Here is a 16,478-nt window from a genome sequence, read left to right as displayed (position 1 = left end):
AAAATAATTCTGATAAAAAGGGCACTTTTTCAGCCCCGACAGCAAGGGCAAGTGTTTCAGCACCACCAAGGCTCTATCTGTGCACGCCAGTGGAGGACACCTGAAGGCATCAGCAGTGTCATCATAACCTGTCAGAGTTCTGGTTCTGCAGAAACATCTTCATGTGCATCCTCACTCACATTTCCACACTGATGGGAACTGAGAAATGTTGTGGAGACGCTCTAGTGTATGTGACAACTCTGAAGTGTCTGACAAGTACTTTCCCCCTGTTTCCTTTCTGTGTTGTCATAGCAACCTGACTCAAGGCGTAGGCAGGTTTCGAGAGATTCTTCGGGCTGTTGAGACCAGAACTACCCAGAACCTGCGCATGGTGAGGAATCAATCAGGAGTTTGTCTTCTCTCTATATTATATTATAATGACATTGCATGAAAGAATATGAAACATTTTAGTTGTATTAAGTGGCATTAATGATCATTCCTGCAATGATTCGCTTCCACTCCTTTTTAATACCTTTACTAAAGTTTCTTATATACTGAAATCACCTGTTTTCATGTCCTCCAAAACTTTGACCAGTTCTAAAAAAGTAAAGATTGTGAACATTAATTATGAGGTGTTTAACTGTTTGCATGCAAACCTGAAGTGAAGTAGCATCTCAGTTCCATGTTGTGGCAGTTTATGTTAGTACATGCAGGTCGCTTTCAAACAGTCTCCACTAATTAAAAGCAATAGCTGGCTAAAAAGACTTGCCAGACCAAAGTAAATATTTGTCTGACTTCCTACAGATGCAAAGCTCTATGATCCACTGACAGGCTCCAAATTAGGTTTTGATTAGGTTTGTTTTGGCCTGAGATGCTGCTGCTGTAGTGTGGCTCCTGGAGTTTTTCTAAGGTTGTTTACAGAACCTTTAAACACGCAAATATTTCCCTGTATAATCCTAAATTATTTACACTCTGCTTCAATATCTAGAGTCTCCTCATCATTCAGTCAGCTGGGATAAACTATGATGATGGCAGATTATTTTTTCTTGTGTAGATACAAAATGTGGCATAAGAAAGAAGTGATTGTGTATATTTAAAGTAAAAATAATAAGTTAATAAGTTATTAAACTGCTGTTGTGTTAATGCCAGAATATGTTTGTCACTTGTGTGTGTGTTTGTATGTGTGCATTTAGACCATCGCCAGACAGCTTGCAGAGATCTTGCTCAGGGGAATGTGTGAACAGAGTTACTGGTCTCCAGTGGAAGATCCACCCACAGTGTCACCACTGGACGATCATACACGGCAAGGACACACTCACAGCAAAAACTACAGCCTGAGTCGACGTCCTCGAATGTACTCAGGAGAGAAGTAAGTGACAGCTAGGTGTTTATTGGTGGGAGCGTTTTTCTATAATAAAATCAATTGCAATGACTATTTTTTTATTTTTTTCTCTGTCTCATCACTGTCCCACCACTCTTTGTCTAACTCCACCTTTGTCCTGCTGCATTTTCCAGTTTGTTTTGCCCTCAGGAGAACACAGAGGAAGCTTTGCTGCTGCTTCTAATCAGTGAATCCATGGTATTACAGACAGAGCAGTAAATCCTAAATTCAAATTAATAAAGGTTGACATAAAGCAGTATTTATATCTGTATCTTTGTGTGCGTCTCAGGCCAATCGAGATGCTGTCTTGAGCAGAATTCCTGAACACAACAATGATCGGATCATCAGCCTACAGTCCGCCTCTGTGGTGTACGACCTCCTGACTATAGCTCTGGGCAGGAGAGGGCAGTATGAGATGTTGTCAGAGGTGAATAATCCCTCAGTGGTTTGTGTAGTCTTCATCATAATGATTGGGGAGATAGTATACCCATATGGATTTATAGCCCTCTTTTTGTTTTTATTCAGACATTTTTCTGGATTAAATGTACTGTAACAGATATAAGATGTGATTAAATCTGGAAAATGTGTCCTCTTCCTTTTCTCTGCAGTGTTTGGAGAGAGCCATGAAGTTTGCCTTCGAGGAGTTTCACTTGTGGTACCAACTCGCCTTGTCACTAATGGCAGCTGGTAAATCAGCTCGTGCTGTTAAAGTCCTAAAGGAGTGCATTCGCCTGAAGCCCGATGACCCCACCATCCCACTGCTGGCTGTGAAACTGTGCATTGGACCTCTGCACTGGGTGAGAACAACACTGCGCTCATTAACTCACACTGATGAAGTATGTCAGCCTCTGTAGCTGTCCCTTAAGGGAGCAAACACTTCAGGTGACTTTGGCCTTAATATCTGTTAATGCGCTGCCTCAACAACTTTGCTATCTCTTCCTCTTTGTGTCATTTTATATGTCCTCTGTACCACAATTCAGTTGGATGAAGGGGAGAGCTTCGGGAAGATGGTGGTTGACATGGGAGAGAAAGCGTCTGAATTCAGAGCCAAAGGTTACTTGGCTATTGGACTGGTTTACAGCCTCAAAGCTACTGATGGTAAGTCAGCGCAGTACATGTGTTTCTTTAACATTTTATCATGTTCTTTGCTTACATACTGTACATAAATTTTCTTGAGTATTTTAATTTTTATGACACACTATACTTCCACTCATCATCTTTGCTAATACATTTGTTCTCTGACTGCCTGTGATGCAACTTGCACCATTTGCTTCTTTGCACACTGTCTCGGGGTCATTTCTGCAGCAGTCAGTTGCATATATTTTTTCTTCTTTCTTTCTTTCTTCTTTTTAATTTACTTATTATTTATTGTCATATTTACTGTATTCTTACTGTCTCCGTCTGTGTTTTTAATTTAGCATCATCGATGTGTTATTTGTTTTTAATTTAATTTAATTTTATGGTGTGTATATTTGCCGTTAAGATGAGTTACCAAAAGAAATTTCATTATGTGAATGTATATTGACAATAAAGATGTCTTGATGATTTATTTGGCAGCTTTAAATACCATTTACCTTTGAAGTTAGTACTTTACTCCTACATGACACAACCCATTAAAATGTACATTTTGTAGGTTAAACCAGTGACTTCTCGCCTTTTTGGTCTTGTTATTTGCAAAAAGCAGAATGAAGTCAAGGTCACATTTTAGATATCTGAGTAGTTTGCAGCTGTACCAAAAATAGATGATTATCACTTTTCCTCCTTAAATACAAAGTATTACTGCAGGGAAACAAAATCACAGTGACTGGACTGAATTTTTCCCCTCTCTAAAAGTTCCCAATAATGTATTTCCAAACTCTTAAAATAATTCAGTATCTGGCCAAGTATCAAGAATTTACAGAAAAAGGAAAACTTATTATCTCATTATCCCCCCATAAGATAATTAATGGAACAGTTGCAAATTGAACATGGTGCTTTACACACTGATTCTTCAATATTGCTATTTTTAAGTCATAAAACATGTAGTTTTATTGAAATACTTTCTGTTCTTGGAAATAGGCCTGTCGCGATAAGCAATAAGTCAATTAATTGAACGATAAGAAAATAAGAGCACGATAGGTTTGCCGGCCGCGATAATTTTTATTAGTCCCCCCTTTACCATAGACTGTGTATGACAATAGGTTTCACTATGGAGTATTTCGACTAAACGCTCTGGTTTCTTGCGGAGTGATCTCTCTGGTGTCATACTTGACAGCAGCATGTTGCAGCACGAGCCGGTAAGCCGCATTTGTTTTGCAGGGCTGCCAACACGCAATGGCCGTGAGACTTGCGTATTTAAGTGGCTTCTCACGCTCTTGCGCTAAACCTCCGATTCTCATGCTGAAATATGTAAATAAGTCGAATGGAGAAATAATAGATGCAAGCACCTCCTCTTTTATCATTTCGCTGCTCCCCACATGTAAGCAGAACACACACATTCTAGCTTACGACGTCAGTACAAAGCCCCCACTTCCTTGTCTACCGTAATAACCCCTGTAATCCGCAGGCACATTACGCAAATAGAGTCAGCCTATATACTAGCGTATTTGACAAAATACACATTAAGAGCAATGCCGGCTAATCGAGAGGTTTGGGAGGATTCCCAGTGGGCCGCATTACTTTTGGGCCGGCGTCCCGGCGTATGTGAAAAGGCGCTTTTATTTATTTAGTTTATTGATCTTTGAAAATGTGTACTTGCATTATTATGGCATATGTCATTATAATAGTTGAGAATGGTCTCAAAATGACACATTAGCGCTTTGCGCAATATTATCGTTTATCCCGATAATTTCTGAGAAAATTTATCGTACAGCTAAATTTGTTATCGTGACAGGCCTACTTGAAAACTTTAAATATTTAGTGAAAAGTTTGGCTTCTCAGTCAACAGTTTAACTTACTGACTGGTTACATAAATAATCCTGTTTATTTAGGATTATGATTATAGAAAATGTGCTGAGAAAATGAGATTGTTTCATCTGAACACTCACAGTCAGGGTTAAAATTCTGGGGTTTGTGGCGTCATTAAGTCCAGACTTCTTTGTTACGGTTAATAAAGCAGATAGTAAAATATATCCTGGTATCTAGAACCTGCTTTTTAGAACATTGTTTACATTCAACAGACCATGTAACCATCTTCTGTTTCTGTGGACGCGCCATGTTACTCCAGCACTCTTCTGTTTAATTGTATATTTCATCTCTGACTTGTTTCTCTGAATTTCATCAGCATCATTGCGAAGCACTCAAGAGGACTATCAGAGGAAGGCTTTGGGAGCTTTTCAAAGGTTTGAGCCTTGCCTAGTATGCATTAATTCATATTATCTTATTGCAATACTATGAGTGATAAAAGTGTGCAAATATTTGATTTCTTTTTTTTCATCCTTGTTGTCTTTGCTACCTCTTACAATTTTCTGCCGCACTGACCTAATTTTCCCACAGGGATCCTTTAAAGTTTCATTAAGTGTTATTTAATTTTTGATTCCACATGTCTGAGCACATTCTCTTTCTCTTCTCATCTGTAGAGCTCAGAGTCTGTCCCCCACTGACCATCTTGCAGCTTTCTACTTGGCTCTGCAGCTAGCTGTTTCCAGACAGGTAACAACACGTATAATAACAAAATATGAGCCATGATTGAGACATGAAAGCCGGTCAAAGTCAAAACATTAAGGAGTTGCATATCTTTAATTTGGCATGATCCTTTTCATCCCAACTCTTGTGTAAACCTGTAGTTTGTGTGTGTTTTTGTGTGTAGATCCCTGAGGCGTTAGGCTATGTTCGTCAGGCGTTGCAGCTTCAAGGAGACGATGTCCACTCCCTCCACCTGCTGGCTCTACTTCTCTCTGCCCAGAAACACTACCACGATGCCCTGAATATTATAGAAATGGCCCTATCTGAGTACCCTGAGAACTTTAAGTGAGCCCTACATACTTCTACAGCATTTCATTTCAGGCACATACACACTCAAGTGTCAGACCATTAATTCGTTGCACGCGTGTTTTATGTAGTCTGCTGTATACCAAAGTGAAGCTGGAGGCAATGTGTAGAGGACCAGAGGAAGCTCTGCTCACCTGTAAACACATGCTGCAGATCTGGAAGAGCTTTTACAACCTTACAAACCCCAGGTACACATACACACACACATACATATTCACACATTTCCCAAAAGCATTTACCCATGTTCATAAAAACTAAATCAGATTCAAATGCTAACAGCAACAGCTGAACCCTCTTAAGCTGTAACAGAGTTAAATTTATTAAACTTTACTGCTGATCTTATGACTATAATATTTTACATTGAATAAAAAGGTGAAAATGACGTACAAACTAGGAATTATAATAAAATAATCCAGATCTTAAATGAACACCTTTAAGCAGAAACAGAATTTTGTCACAGTGATTGATTTTGTTTCTTAGATACTAAGAAACCAAATGCTTTTACTGTTTCTTGGTTTTACTTTCTTAGAAAACCCAACAGTTCAGTAACCTAGTTTGTGCTCTGTGTGTTTGTGGTTCATGTGTACATACATGTGTGTTTGTGGCAGTGATTCAGGGCGTGGCAGCAGCTTGTTGGACCGAGCTATAGCCGACAGACGGCAGCTCAACGCCATGACTCTGCCGGATTTCAGTGACCCTGAGACTGGTAGGTCCACACACACTTACACACACAGAGCCTCCTGCTTCCTTCATACAAAAAAGAAAGCATACTCCCTTTCAGTTTTTCATATCTTGCATATCGGTACATCAGTAGAACAATAATATCAGATCCTTACTTCTTAAACAAAAACAACAACCCCAATTCCAAAAGAGTTGGGCAGCTGTCTAATGCTGGGCTCACACCAAACGATTTTCACGGTCGCAGACTAAAAACGGAAGTTATTAGGAAATCTTAGGAGTTTTGCTGGAGTCACAGCGCGCTCCCGTCATCTCGGTCGCTGGTAATCTGGCTGTTTAACGTCAATCTTTCTCCAGTCTTGGATCTGCGACAATTTCTAACATGTTAGATATTATCGCAAGTCGCAGTGACGAAACACGATCAACAACCAATAGATGAGCTCTGACAAAAGCAAAAACAGGAATCCCGACATTCAGACCACCAGCAAAAAAGAACGAGGGAAAAAAAAATAAAAAAAAGACGTCGGTGGACCGTCCAGAAAGAGGAGCGGGTGGTTATTAGAAGTAAATGTCTGCTGTGGATCATTTATGTGTTACAGTATAATGATCTAACAAATAAGAGAATAAAAACTCATTCATCCCTCCAGATTCTGATGAGTCGGTGTAACACCTGGTGGAGATGCAAAGCCACACTTAATAATGATGATGTGTAATTCCCTCCTGGAGGGAAACTCTCCCCTTGCTTGCTTTACTGTGTGCAGATCAGCCCTGTTCCATATCAACTGTCCAACATGTCACAAAAAATGCTAAAAGAATCTAGTTGCAGTCTTGTAATTTGTGACCCTATAGATTCACAGTCTTTGTCAAATCTCAGTCTGAGACTAGGCTGAGACTTAAGACTCTAAACATTGGTCTTTAGATGTGAGCTGGTAGTCTTTCAGAGTCTTGTGCAAATCTTTTAAAAGTCTTCTGGTGTAAGCCCAGCCTAAAATAGTAAAACAAAATGCAATGACTATAAATCTCAAAAACTCACAGTATATTACCTGTAGAACATAAATAACATATCAGATATTTTAACTGAGACATTTTACCATTTCATGGAAATTATTAGCTCAATTTGAATTGATAAAACGGTTGGAGGCAGAGCCTCTCAGATGTAAAGAATGCAATATTTTAAAGGATCATCAATCTGAGACAAACTGCATCTAAAAATTAGGAAACAAATTCAGATGAACAAATGTAAAATTACAAGGAATTTAAAGATTCCCTTATCTGCAGTGATTAATGTCTTGAAAAAAGATTCAGAGAATCAGGAGGAATCTCTGTGCATGGGGGACAAGGCCAAAGGTCAAAGCAGGATGCTCGTGATGGTGGCTGAGTCTCTGGGTTTGTTCTGCAGCCACAGGACCTGGACACCTTGTAGTACATGAACTCTGTGATATACCAAATATATTTTATTTATTTTTCAAAGAGAGCATGCTTTCTTTTCCACGACTTTAAACAATTATTTTCTTGTTTTGCCCATTAGTTGCTGTTCTTTTAAGGTGACATTATTTTCAGTGGCACATGATGGTAGAACATTTCTTTTTATTTATTTATCTTTTATTCTCAATGTAGAATATGAGAGAATTTTAAAATATAGGTGAAGACAGAAGCATTTGAGTCTTACTTTCCCATCTTTATTCTATGTTTAATTTCAGTAATTCTGTGTTATTTCCTCTGTTTTAGTATCAGGTTCCTCTTCTTCCCTCTCTGGTTTTGAACCAGTTTCCCCAACCTCCCCATCCACAATATCCACCCTCTCCTCCCCATTGTCCTCCCCTTCATCTCCTCTCTTCAGTTTCCAGCCTGCTCCTCTTCTTCCTCCAGCCAAAAACCCATCCACCCCCCTTCCTCTGCCTCCCCCTTCCCTTCCTCTTTCCCCTCCTCCTCCTCCTTTTCCCACCAAGACCAGGACTCGTCCCTTTTGCAACCACGCCGTTCTGCGTCAGCTCTCCTCCAACTGTAACCTGCCTCCATGTGCACTCTGCCTGTAGCATGGTGTGGAGAGTGATCTTATAGAAAGAAAGGCTTGTTGGTAGATTTGCATGTTTAGTCATTTTTAGCCCTTTTTTCTACTAATTCATGCTTATCAGAGGTACATATTAATGTATGCCAAAAACAAGAATATTAAAACTAAGCCTGCTAAACGCATTGTGATGTTAACTTGTTGATGCCCTTCATTATAGTATAAAATAGGTTCATTGTGCATAATGTGGTCCATTTTGACTTCTTTATTCAATTAGAAAAGTTACTTTTCTCATTATTAGGAGTTTGAGTTGTCTCCGATTTTGAAGTTTAATGCAGGATTGATGCTTTTATGCACTTCAACTGCACATGGACAGTGGGTGGGGGCTATCACTCCTCCTCAAGCAGCCTCAGTTCTTTTATTAAAGTTTCCACAAGATGTTGAAAACATTTGATAAGCATGTACATTCATGATGAGGCTCTTATCACTTCACATGTCCTGTACAGCAAAAAACTGCCAGGTCTAGTCTTTTTGATTTTGTTGCCCTGCAGTAATAGTTTGTATTTAAGCAGGAAAACCGATAAAAAAAAATGTTCAATGGGAAACCTAACTATTGTGACTTGTTTGCCTTTGGTAATAGAGATGCAACATTTGATAAAGGATCAGCTTGTGTTTATTTTTCAGTATTGGGGAAAAAACAAAGTCTGTCATTGTTTGCATCACAATGACTCATGAAGTCCGAATGACTCCAGTGTCTGCATTTTGTCTGTGCAAAGAATATAAGTATTTTTAACAACATATACACATATAGGAGGGTAATTGGAAGATATTCAAGCCTATAAGTATTATTAGTCTGGCCATTTTTAGGCTCCCCTACAGTTACCACCATCTTAAAAACAAATCTGGTTATAGAAGTAGTTCCTATTTTAAAATACTTGCAAATTTGCCACCAGAAGTCTCCAAAAAAAAGGCAAGTAACATGGAACCCTAAAGCAAAATGTTTATGGCTTGTAGTTTCTTAGCCCTTGTGCGCTCCCGAGCAGTTTCAGGCCACATACTGTGCATAATGAATGTTGGCGTGCCATCAAAACTAGTCAGAAGCCTGTAGTTTAAAGGTTCTCCCACTTTTACTGCTGCTTTAAGATAAAGCCAAAATCTTAAAAGTGCAGCACTGTTCCATTTTTAGATATGAAATCTCTGTTCTGAGGAGATACCACTGATTATTTTCTAAAAACAGAACAGCCTTCTCTTCAGTTAACTGGTAAATTGTTGTGGATTATAAATTTGATTTACTAGTATAAGCCCAGCAAGTCTGATCAAGTAGTTTAAATGGCACTGACCCTTCGAGTGCATCAGATGTGTCTCATAGTTACAAATATTTCCAACAGATGTTGCAATGTAAGCATGTTTATAGCTATTTTGGTGTGGATTTGAGTTGGTATATTTGTGATTGACCCAAAACACAGAAAAATTGATGTAGCTAGGATTTAAACATCACCTGGGTCCATGTTTTTAATCTTCTTCTTCGTAACTATTTATTTCTGTGTGTTTTTGTCATTTCAATAATTAATCTCCACCCCCACCTCACCTCCAAATTATAACGTCATGTTTTCATGTTGACACTAACTGAGCTGACCTGAGAGCAGGGATATTATTCAAAACAGCATATTTGTGTCATCGTATTGGTATTCTAAGAAAAGTTCAAACTGTGTGTGTGTGTGAAAAACAGGCTGAAATGCTAATTAAATGTAATAATCTTTGAAATTGGCTCATTTTTTTCAAAGTAACAAACAAATAGCCCTCACAGGAAAACGGAGAAAGTCTAAGTTGATTAAAGTTTATGGCTAATATTACCAGTAAATATGCTACTTAGAAAGTATTTATTTGAACAAATAAAAAATGTTAATAGGGCAGCTGGTCCCTTGTCATGTGGCCTGTCAAGAATGGAAACCTTGTGCTCCACAGTCTACTTCTTGAGAACCAGTTTTCTTTTCTATTTGATGCTCGGTCTTTTTCATTTGAGAAAAAAACAAACAAAAAAGCTTGTGTATTTCTTCTCTTTCTCCCTCTTTCAATCATTAACAATCGTCTTTCTGTTTTTTCCCCATCCCTTCGTCTTTTCTCAAGGCGGCCTTCAGGACGCTAACACTCTTGGTTTTTCCTCCATGTTTTCTGTTTGTAAGTAGCCATCTAACCTCCATCTGGGCTTTTCTTTTCCATTCATCTTTATGCCCATTCTTTCTTCCCTGTTGTTCTTTTTCCTGGTAAGATTCAGATATATGTACAAGAAGAACGTGTGCATATATACTTTTTGCTTTACCATGATGTCTGCAGACAGTTTCCAGAGAAATATGTTCATCATGTTGGTGGTATGGGATTTAAAGCAGGGGTGCCCAAACATTTTGCATCCATGGGCCAAAGTGAAAATGTACCAGTGAGCCGCGGGCCAAACACAGCGATTTTAGGGGTGAAGCACAAATAAATGTAAATCGTGGTTCTTTTAATTATTGTTAATGCATGCAAATGCATTCTTGTCCTCACTGCAAATAACACACTACAAACATCAATATGGCAAAATAACAATAAAGGCATAGTTAGAAGGACAACAAACAAAAATTGCGGACAGTAAATTGTAACCAAATATAGTGCAAAATGTCATCAACAAAAAGAAAAACACTGCATGCACACCAAATCAAATTGCTAACACCAGAGAGTGACTGACATGGTGAGTATGTTGTTGAGATGTGAGCCAATCTTTCAAGTCTGACATACTCAAATAGTTTTGATATCTAGGTGGTGGGCCAGATGTAATGAGCTGGCTGGCCAAATTTGGCTCGCGGGCCCTACTTTGGGCACCCCTGATTTAAAGGAATATGGTGATTTAAAAGGAGCACACTTTTCTGATTCTTTTATACAATACTTAACAGGTTGTTTCTTTTCAGCACATTGTGGAGTAAATTTCTAGAGTTTTGCTTTTTAAAACGTCTTTCTTTAAGCAAAAATTAAAAAATAGAAACCAAGACGAAGGACTAGAAGCAGCTTCCTCATTGTGAACTTAATCTTCTGTGACATGTGGCTGTAATTTTTACAAATAGTAACTTCACTGTGAGTATGACGCAGCTCACTAACAACCCCGGGGCAGTAATTTCACCAAAGTGTTGTAGTTAATTTGCCACAATAGACTGGTAATAAACCACAGAGGAATTTCTGTGGGGGGGCAGAAGATAAAGAAATGGTTTGGAGGACAAATCTATCATTAGAGATAATCTTATTTGAGAGCAACGTTATCAGGTCTGCACATCTGTTATCAAGATGTAGTTCAGTAACACTGATTAAATATTAACTTTGCATCAAAAAGAGAATTGTAGGGAAAGTACGCTGAGCAGCTGATTTTTATTAGGTTATCTTTCCTGAGTCAACGCATTCCTTTAAATCAGTAAGCCGTTTTAATGCATGTGTTTATTAAGTGAATTTTAAAATATAAATCACGACAAAAGCTTCCTTATCAAACTGTTAAAAACATTAAAATGTCACAGAGGAAACTTTTGTCTGCAGTTAAGGCAGAATGTTTCCCCTCAGGATTTTTTCATTTAACAGCGTTGCAGTAGATGGATTAAAACGTATATTACAGGCTCAGAATTGCACAAATGAAGGCTTTTCCTAAGATTTATTGAACAAATCAGATTTAATATTTAATATGTAACCTACTCCCTACTTTCATACCTCAGACTTTTGGTTCTTCTGAACATTTTTATAAAACCTTTTTAGGGTGCATTTACAAAATACTTCACAAGCTGAACTAAATCCTCAAGCCGTAATACAAAACCCCTCACACAGACATGCACACATTTAACCACACAGATTTAGGCACTCTGATAAAATTAGGTGTTAAATTTATGTTTGGTTAACATACTAAAGGACCTACTTGAATAATCAGCTGCACCTAATTTAGAGACGGGACAGGATGAAGGATTTTTTTCAGGCATCATAGAAGAAAATAGTTGTTTACACAGCCTAATCAACAGAGTTATAAAGAGAAAAAAAACAAACAAATACACAAACACAATATCCATCAAATACAAGGGCCCAGTTCATGACTGATTTGAAGAGTAGCAATACTCATATTACATATACAATGTCCATAATGAGCGAGTTCCAGGGCGTTCAGTCTCTTGTCGAACTGAACACCAGGTAATCTGTCGTGGTCTTTAGTCTGCTTATTCGGTATGAATTTATGATTCATACCAACTCTGGTCCTCGAGGGCCACAGTCCTGTAGGTTTTAGATGTCTCCCTGCTCCAACACACCTGATTCTTATTAAATGGAACTCCTCAACAGCTTGTTTTCAAGTTCTGCCAAAATATGTTGACCTATGAACCCGATTCAGGTGTTCTGCATCAAGAAATATCCAAAACCTGCAGGACAGCTGCCCTTGAGGCTGAACTTTGGACACCCCTAGGTTACTGACAGCATCTTTGAATATAAAGTACTTGTTCTTATGTAATGGAAACAGTAACGATTACTATAACATAAACATAAGTGTGAATATTATATTACATTTCTGTCATCTGATTGTCCTAAAAGTTACTCAGGAACCTTCAGCTGAATCTTCTCCATTTGCTGGTGGATCATTATATACCAATTTATTAATAAATTTGAATTAGTCTTGGTTTATATTCAGTAAAGGCCACCACATTTAACATGTTTGATGACCAGTTTCACTCTTCAGGCTTTACACAAGTGAAGGCATATATTATTAACACACTGTGTCTTTTCTATTCGCTGCTGGCTAAATCATTGAATTACACATTTTTCTTTTCATTGTTAAGACTTAAGATACAGAATAAGATGTAAACATAACACTGCTTGGTAAGGAAGTTGTGCTCAAAGAGAGGGCTGATTGGGGTAAGAAAAGCCTTAAAATGACCAAGTGAAAGGTAAGAACAGTACTTAAGGACTGATCAGTTTGTTCCTTTTTAGAAGACGCTGTACCAGCCTGGGCTGCTGCATGCAGGCATCACTCCTCCCTAAAACAACATTTCAAAACAGGATTCTCAGCTTCAAAAGCGTTTGTGTTGTATGGGCAAATGAGACATCCTTTTCTCATTTCCTGAATCCACTTATCGGCATCGCTCTTTCCCTTTGTTGCTCTCGCACACCCAGAGCTTTAATATTCAAGTTTTCTCATTTTGTCCTTATCGCTGCCATATTTTGCAAATGGTTTGTTCCTCAGACTGAACGCATAAATGCACACTTCGTTTCTGTACAGTAAATGGGGATAAAATAAAAATAGGACACCAGAGGAGGACAGAATTGGAGAGTGAGACAGATCAGAGGCTTTACTCCACTTAATCTTTTAGAAAATGTTTTTTCATCCCTGTAATAATCCAGTGAAAATTAAACAGGGGTGCAACTCGTCAAAGTGATGCTTCATTAAGTTACTAACAAGACGAGTGTTGCAGTTTATGCATGACTTTAATTTTAATAGGTTTATCCAGTGCAATAACACTGAGTGTGGATTGCTGTGAGCTGCATTTCTGTGTGAGCTCTGAAGCTTTTTAGTGCTCCTGAACACCACGTCTCTCTGAAGTTGTGATGGTCAGTGAGCTCTGCAGCTGCGTTTGGTTGAATTAAAACTCAGTATTGTGAAACATCACTGCCTAACAATGCAGCAGTGACAGGTGAGTACGTCTGGATGTTTGCATGTGTGTGACGACGGGATTCTCTGCCTCCAGGTTCGGTGCACGCTACGTCCATAGCAGCCAGTCGGGTGGAGCAGGCTCTGTCGGAGGTAGCCTCCTCTTTGCAGAGCAGTGCTCCCAAGCATGGACCCCTGCACCCCTGGATGACCCTGGCCCAGATCTGGCTGCACGCAGGTTTGCTTGCACATTTTTATAGCTAATGAATGTTACTTTATATTTGCATCATTAAAATGAAAGAATAGATACTGAATTTACACTAAAAATCTCACCAACAGTATTTAACATTTTTCTCTTTTTTTTTTCTTTTGTTTAAACCACATCTTAGCTGGTAGGACAAACAGCACGTATGGCCAATATTGCTTGAAGTTGTAAAATAAATCAGGTGCACCTTGTCTTTTATTTGTGGTTACAAATCTGAAGGTTAAACTCTTTTAAATAGATGGAAAAAAGCAGAAAATCCCTTGCAGGATAATGTTTTATCTAAAAAATATTTATTTTAATTTTTCTAGACCAAATACTTGAAGGATAAATTCCATCTATTTTTTAATCTTCAAATTAGATAAAACACCAGACACTTGTTTTCTTATGAAACCTTCAGTATGTGAATAGTGACTTCCCTGCTGACAACCTGTGTGGACAGTGAAAAGCATCAACCTGAGCTGAATGCATACAGACACACACACACCCCCAAAATCTTTTTTCCTCAGTCTGGATGAAGTCAAAGTAATTCTAAAGACTTTCTTCTTATTTTTAGTCACAGCATTAACTCTGACTGGAAAATGGAGTCCAAGTCCTCCACTTGTGGCTTAAACATCTCTGACCTATCTGGGAATGAATACAGGATCTCTGAAGGGGGGTTGTACTGTGGTGTCTGGCTCCCAGACATTTGCAGGTTCTTTTTGGACCCAAAGGTTGCAGGGTGATTATTTATTTACTTATTGCTTTTTCTGACTTTCAATGGGTATATAAGCTTTATACACCTTTATACTATAGGCACATTTATTTATTTATCTGGTCTCAAGACTACATTAACGTCCAGTACCTATTTAAAAAAGAAAATTAAGAAAACAGCCTTATTTGAACATGTGAAGCTCTAAGTTAAACTTTTTTCTTGTAACACCAGTTAAACCTTTGGTCCTTTAAGTGAGACCCAACTCAACCAGTACGATGACAGTAAATGCATTATAAAATTATTTACAGACTTGAAAATCAAGACAGCACACCTCAAAGGAGTTCCTTTGAACAGGTGGTACACCATGATTCACAAATAAATATCCACTCATTAACCCTTTTGTAGCCGGAGCACCATGTTTTCGTTAATGAAAAGCAAAAATTCCAGAAGGAAAATCTGCTTATTGGTGATAGAATTAGCATTTCTCAGCCAGCATCAAATGAAAAACTCCACCCAGTCTATCAGCATTTTCTTCAGAATCTCTTTTCTTTTTTACCTTTGTTACACATTATCGTCCTCCCAGGTCAGGCTTCATCAAACAAACTGATATGAGCTCAGCGAATGTTCTGGCATCAGTTTTCAGAAGCCTTTCCATGAGCACTTTGATTAGATATAGATTAGATATTAGATTTCCTTCTGAGTTCGTTGGAGCCCAGCAGACGTTTGCAGACCAAAATGTAAACAGACTGAAGAGCATGCATAAACAGCTGCAGACAGTGCACATACACACTCGGACAGAGGCGGCTTGTGCTCCTGTTGTCTCTCTCCAGCTGCTTCCTGTCTTAGGTGGTCATTTCCAGCTTGGCAACACAGCTAAAGTAATCAGCCAATTAGAGGACAGACAGACGGGTAGTTCAGCTCATTTCCTGTCTGTCTCGTGCTCTGTTTGCTTTATTCTGTCTTTATCGCAAACACAACTCAATGAAGGCCTTAGATGGATTCTCACTGATCCCTTTTTGAGATTAAAAGTGTTATGGTTTCATGTTTCTGCTTCTTTTCATGGATATCTTTTAAAGCATCATCATTGTCTTTGTACCAGACAAAATTTGCATTTGTTGAAATTATGAGGTAAATGAGGTGGAGGTAGTTATATTTGCATCAAATGGTCAGTTTATTTGAAGGTACGGATGTTTAAACGGCTGCAAGTTGCTCAAAGGTTCCTTTATATCCAATTATAATCTCTAATCTCATAGTTTGACATTTCCTCCATGTCTGTGCTTCTCCTTGAACAGCTGAGGTGTACATGGGCATGTCAAAACCTGCCGAGGCCTCCGCCTGCACGCAGGAAGCCGCCAACCTCTTTCCCACATCTCACAATGTTTTGTACATGCGAGGGCAGATAGCCGAGCTAAGGGGCAACATGGACGAAGCCAAACGTTGGTATGAAGAAGCGCTGTCCATCAACCCAACTCACGTCAAGACCATGCAGAGACTGGTAAGAGTGCACACATTTATATGGCCTGTCCTTGCTTTATACAGTTAGCCAGTCTTTTTAAGTGTTCCCCTCTTTATTTTTGTTATATTGGCCCAGTGTCATTGTGGGCTCTGCATTATTTGTACATCGCTTACAGGCTAATGGAGAGTTCAAACTAATAACCCTCAGAGCTCATCTGCATCAGCGCTGAATTATATGGCTCTACTGTCTCTAATTTGATGCTCGCTGCAACTGATTACTTTGTCATGGATATTCTCCTCAGCCTGAATAAAGAGCCAGACAAGTTTGCCAGACAAGTCTGCAGCTAAACAAGTTTGAAATTTCTTGAGAAACTGAAACAGACCCTCCCTTATCTCTTACTAACTGCTGAAAAG

The 16,478-nt window shown here is 38.7% G+C and overlaps 1 protein-coding gene across 2 annotated transcripts in view; it reads left to right on the top strand.

The window, feature by feature from the left end:
* Positions 1 to 16,478, top strand: part of ttc7b (tetratricopeptide repeat domain 7B) — a 28,963-nt gene that overhangs the window by 8,700 nt on the left and 3,785 nt on the right. Inside the window, exons 7-19 of one of the 2 annotated variants that reach the window (XM_041971969.1) lie at positions 292 to 370; positions 1,173 to 1,348; positions 1,495 to 1,558; positions 1,650 to 1,787; positions 1,969 to 2,157; positions 2,341 to 2,458; positions 4,623 to 4,680; positions 4,918 to 4,990; positions 5,148 to 5,308; positions 5,401 to 5,517; positions 5,938 to 6,035; positions 13,751 to 13,891; positions 15,902 to 16,104. In XM_041971969.1, coding sequence (XP_041827903.1) covers positions 292 to 370; positions 1,173 to 1,348; positions 1,495 to 1,558; positions 1,650 to 1,787; positions 1,969 to 2,157; positions 2,341 to 2,458; positions 4,623 to 4,680; positions 4,918 to 4,990; positions 5,148 to 5,308; positions 5,401 to 5,517; positions 5,938 to 6,035; positions 13,751 to 13,891; positions 15,902 to 16,104 — 1,615 coding nt within the window. Of the gene's footprint in view, positions 1 to 291; positions 371 to 1,172; positions 1,349 to 1,494; positions 1,559 to 1,649; positions 1,788 to 1,968; positions 2,158 to 2,340; positions 2,459 to 4,622; positions 4,681 to 4,917; positions 4,991 to 5,147; positions 5,309 to 5,400; positions 5,518 to 5,937; positions 6,036 to 7,735; positions 10,017 to 13,750; positions 13,892 to 15,901; positions 16,105 to 16,478 lie in introns of those variants that run through there. The other variant, XM_041971970.1, reaches the window with a different exon arrangement.

The sequence above is a fragment of the Melanotaenia boesemani genome, chromosome 20, assembly GCF_017639745.1.
Source record: "Melanotaenia boesemani isolate fMelBoe1 chromosome 20, fMelBoe1.pri, whole genome shotgun sequence".
Lineage (NCBI taxonomy): Eukaryota > Metazoa > Chordata > Actinopteri > Atheriniformes > Melanotaeniidae > Melanotaenia > Melanotaenia boesemani.
Note: the sequence above shows the minus strand (reverse complement) of the source record. Positions and strands in the feature narration are given on the sequence as shown.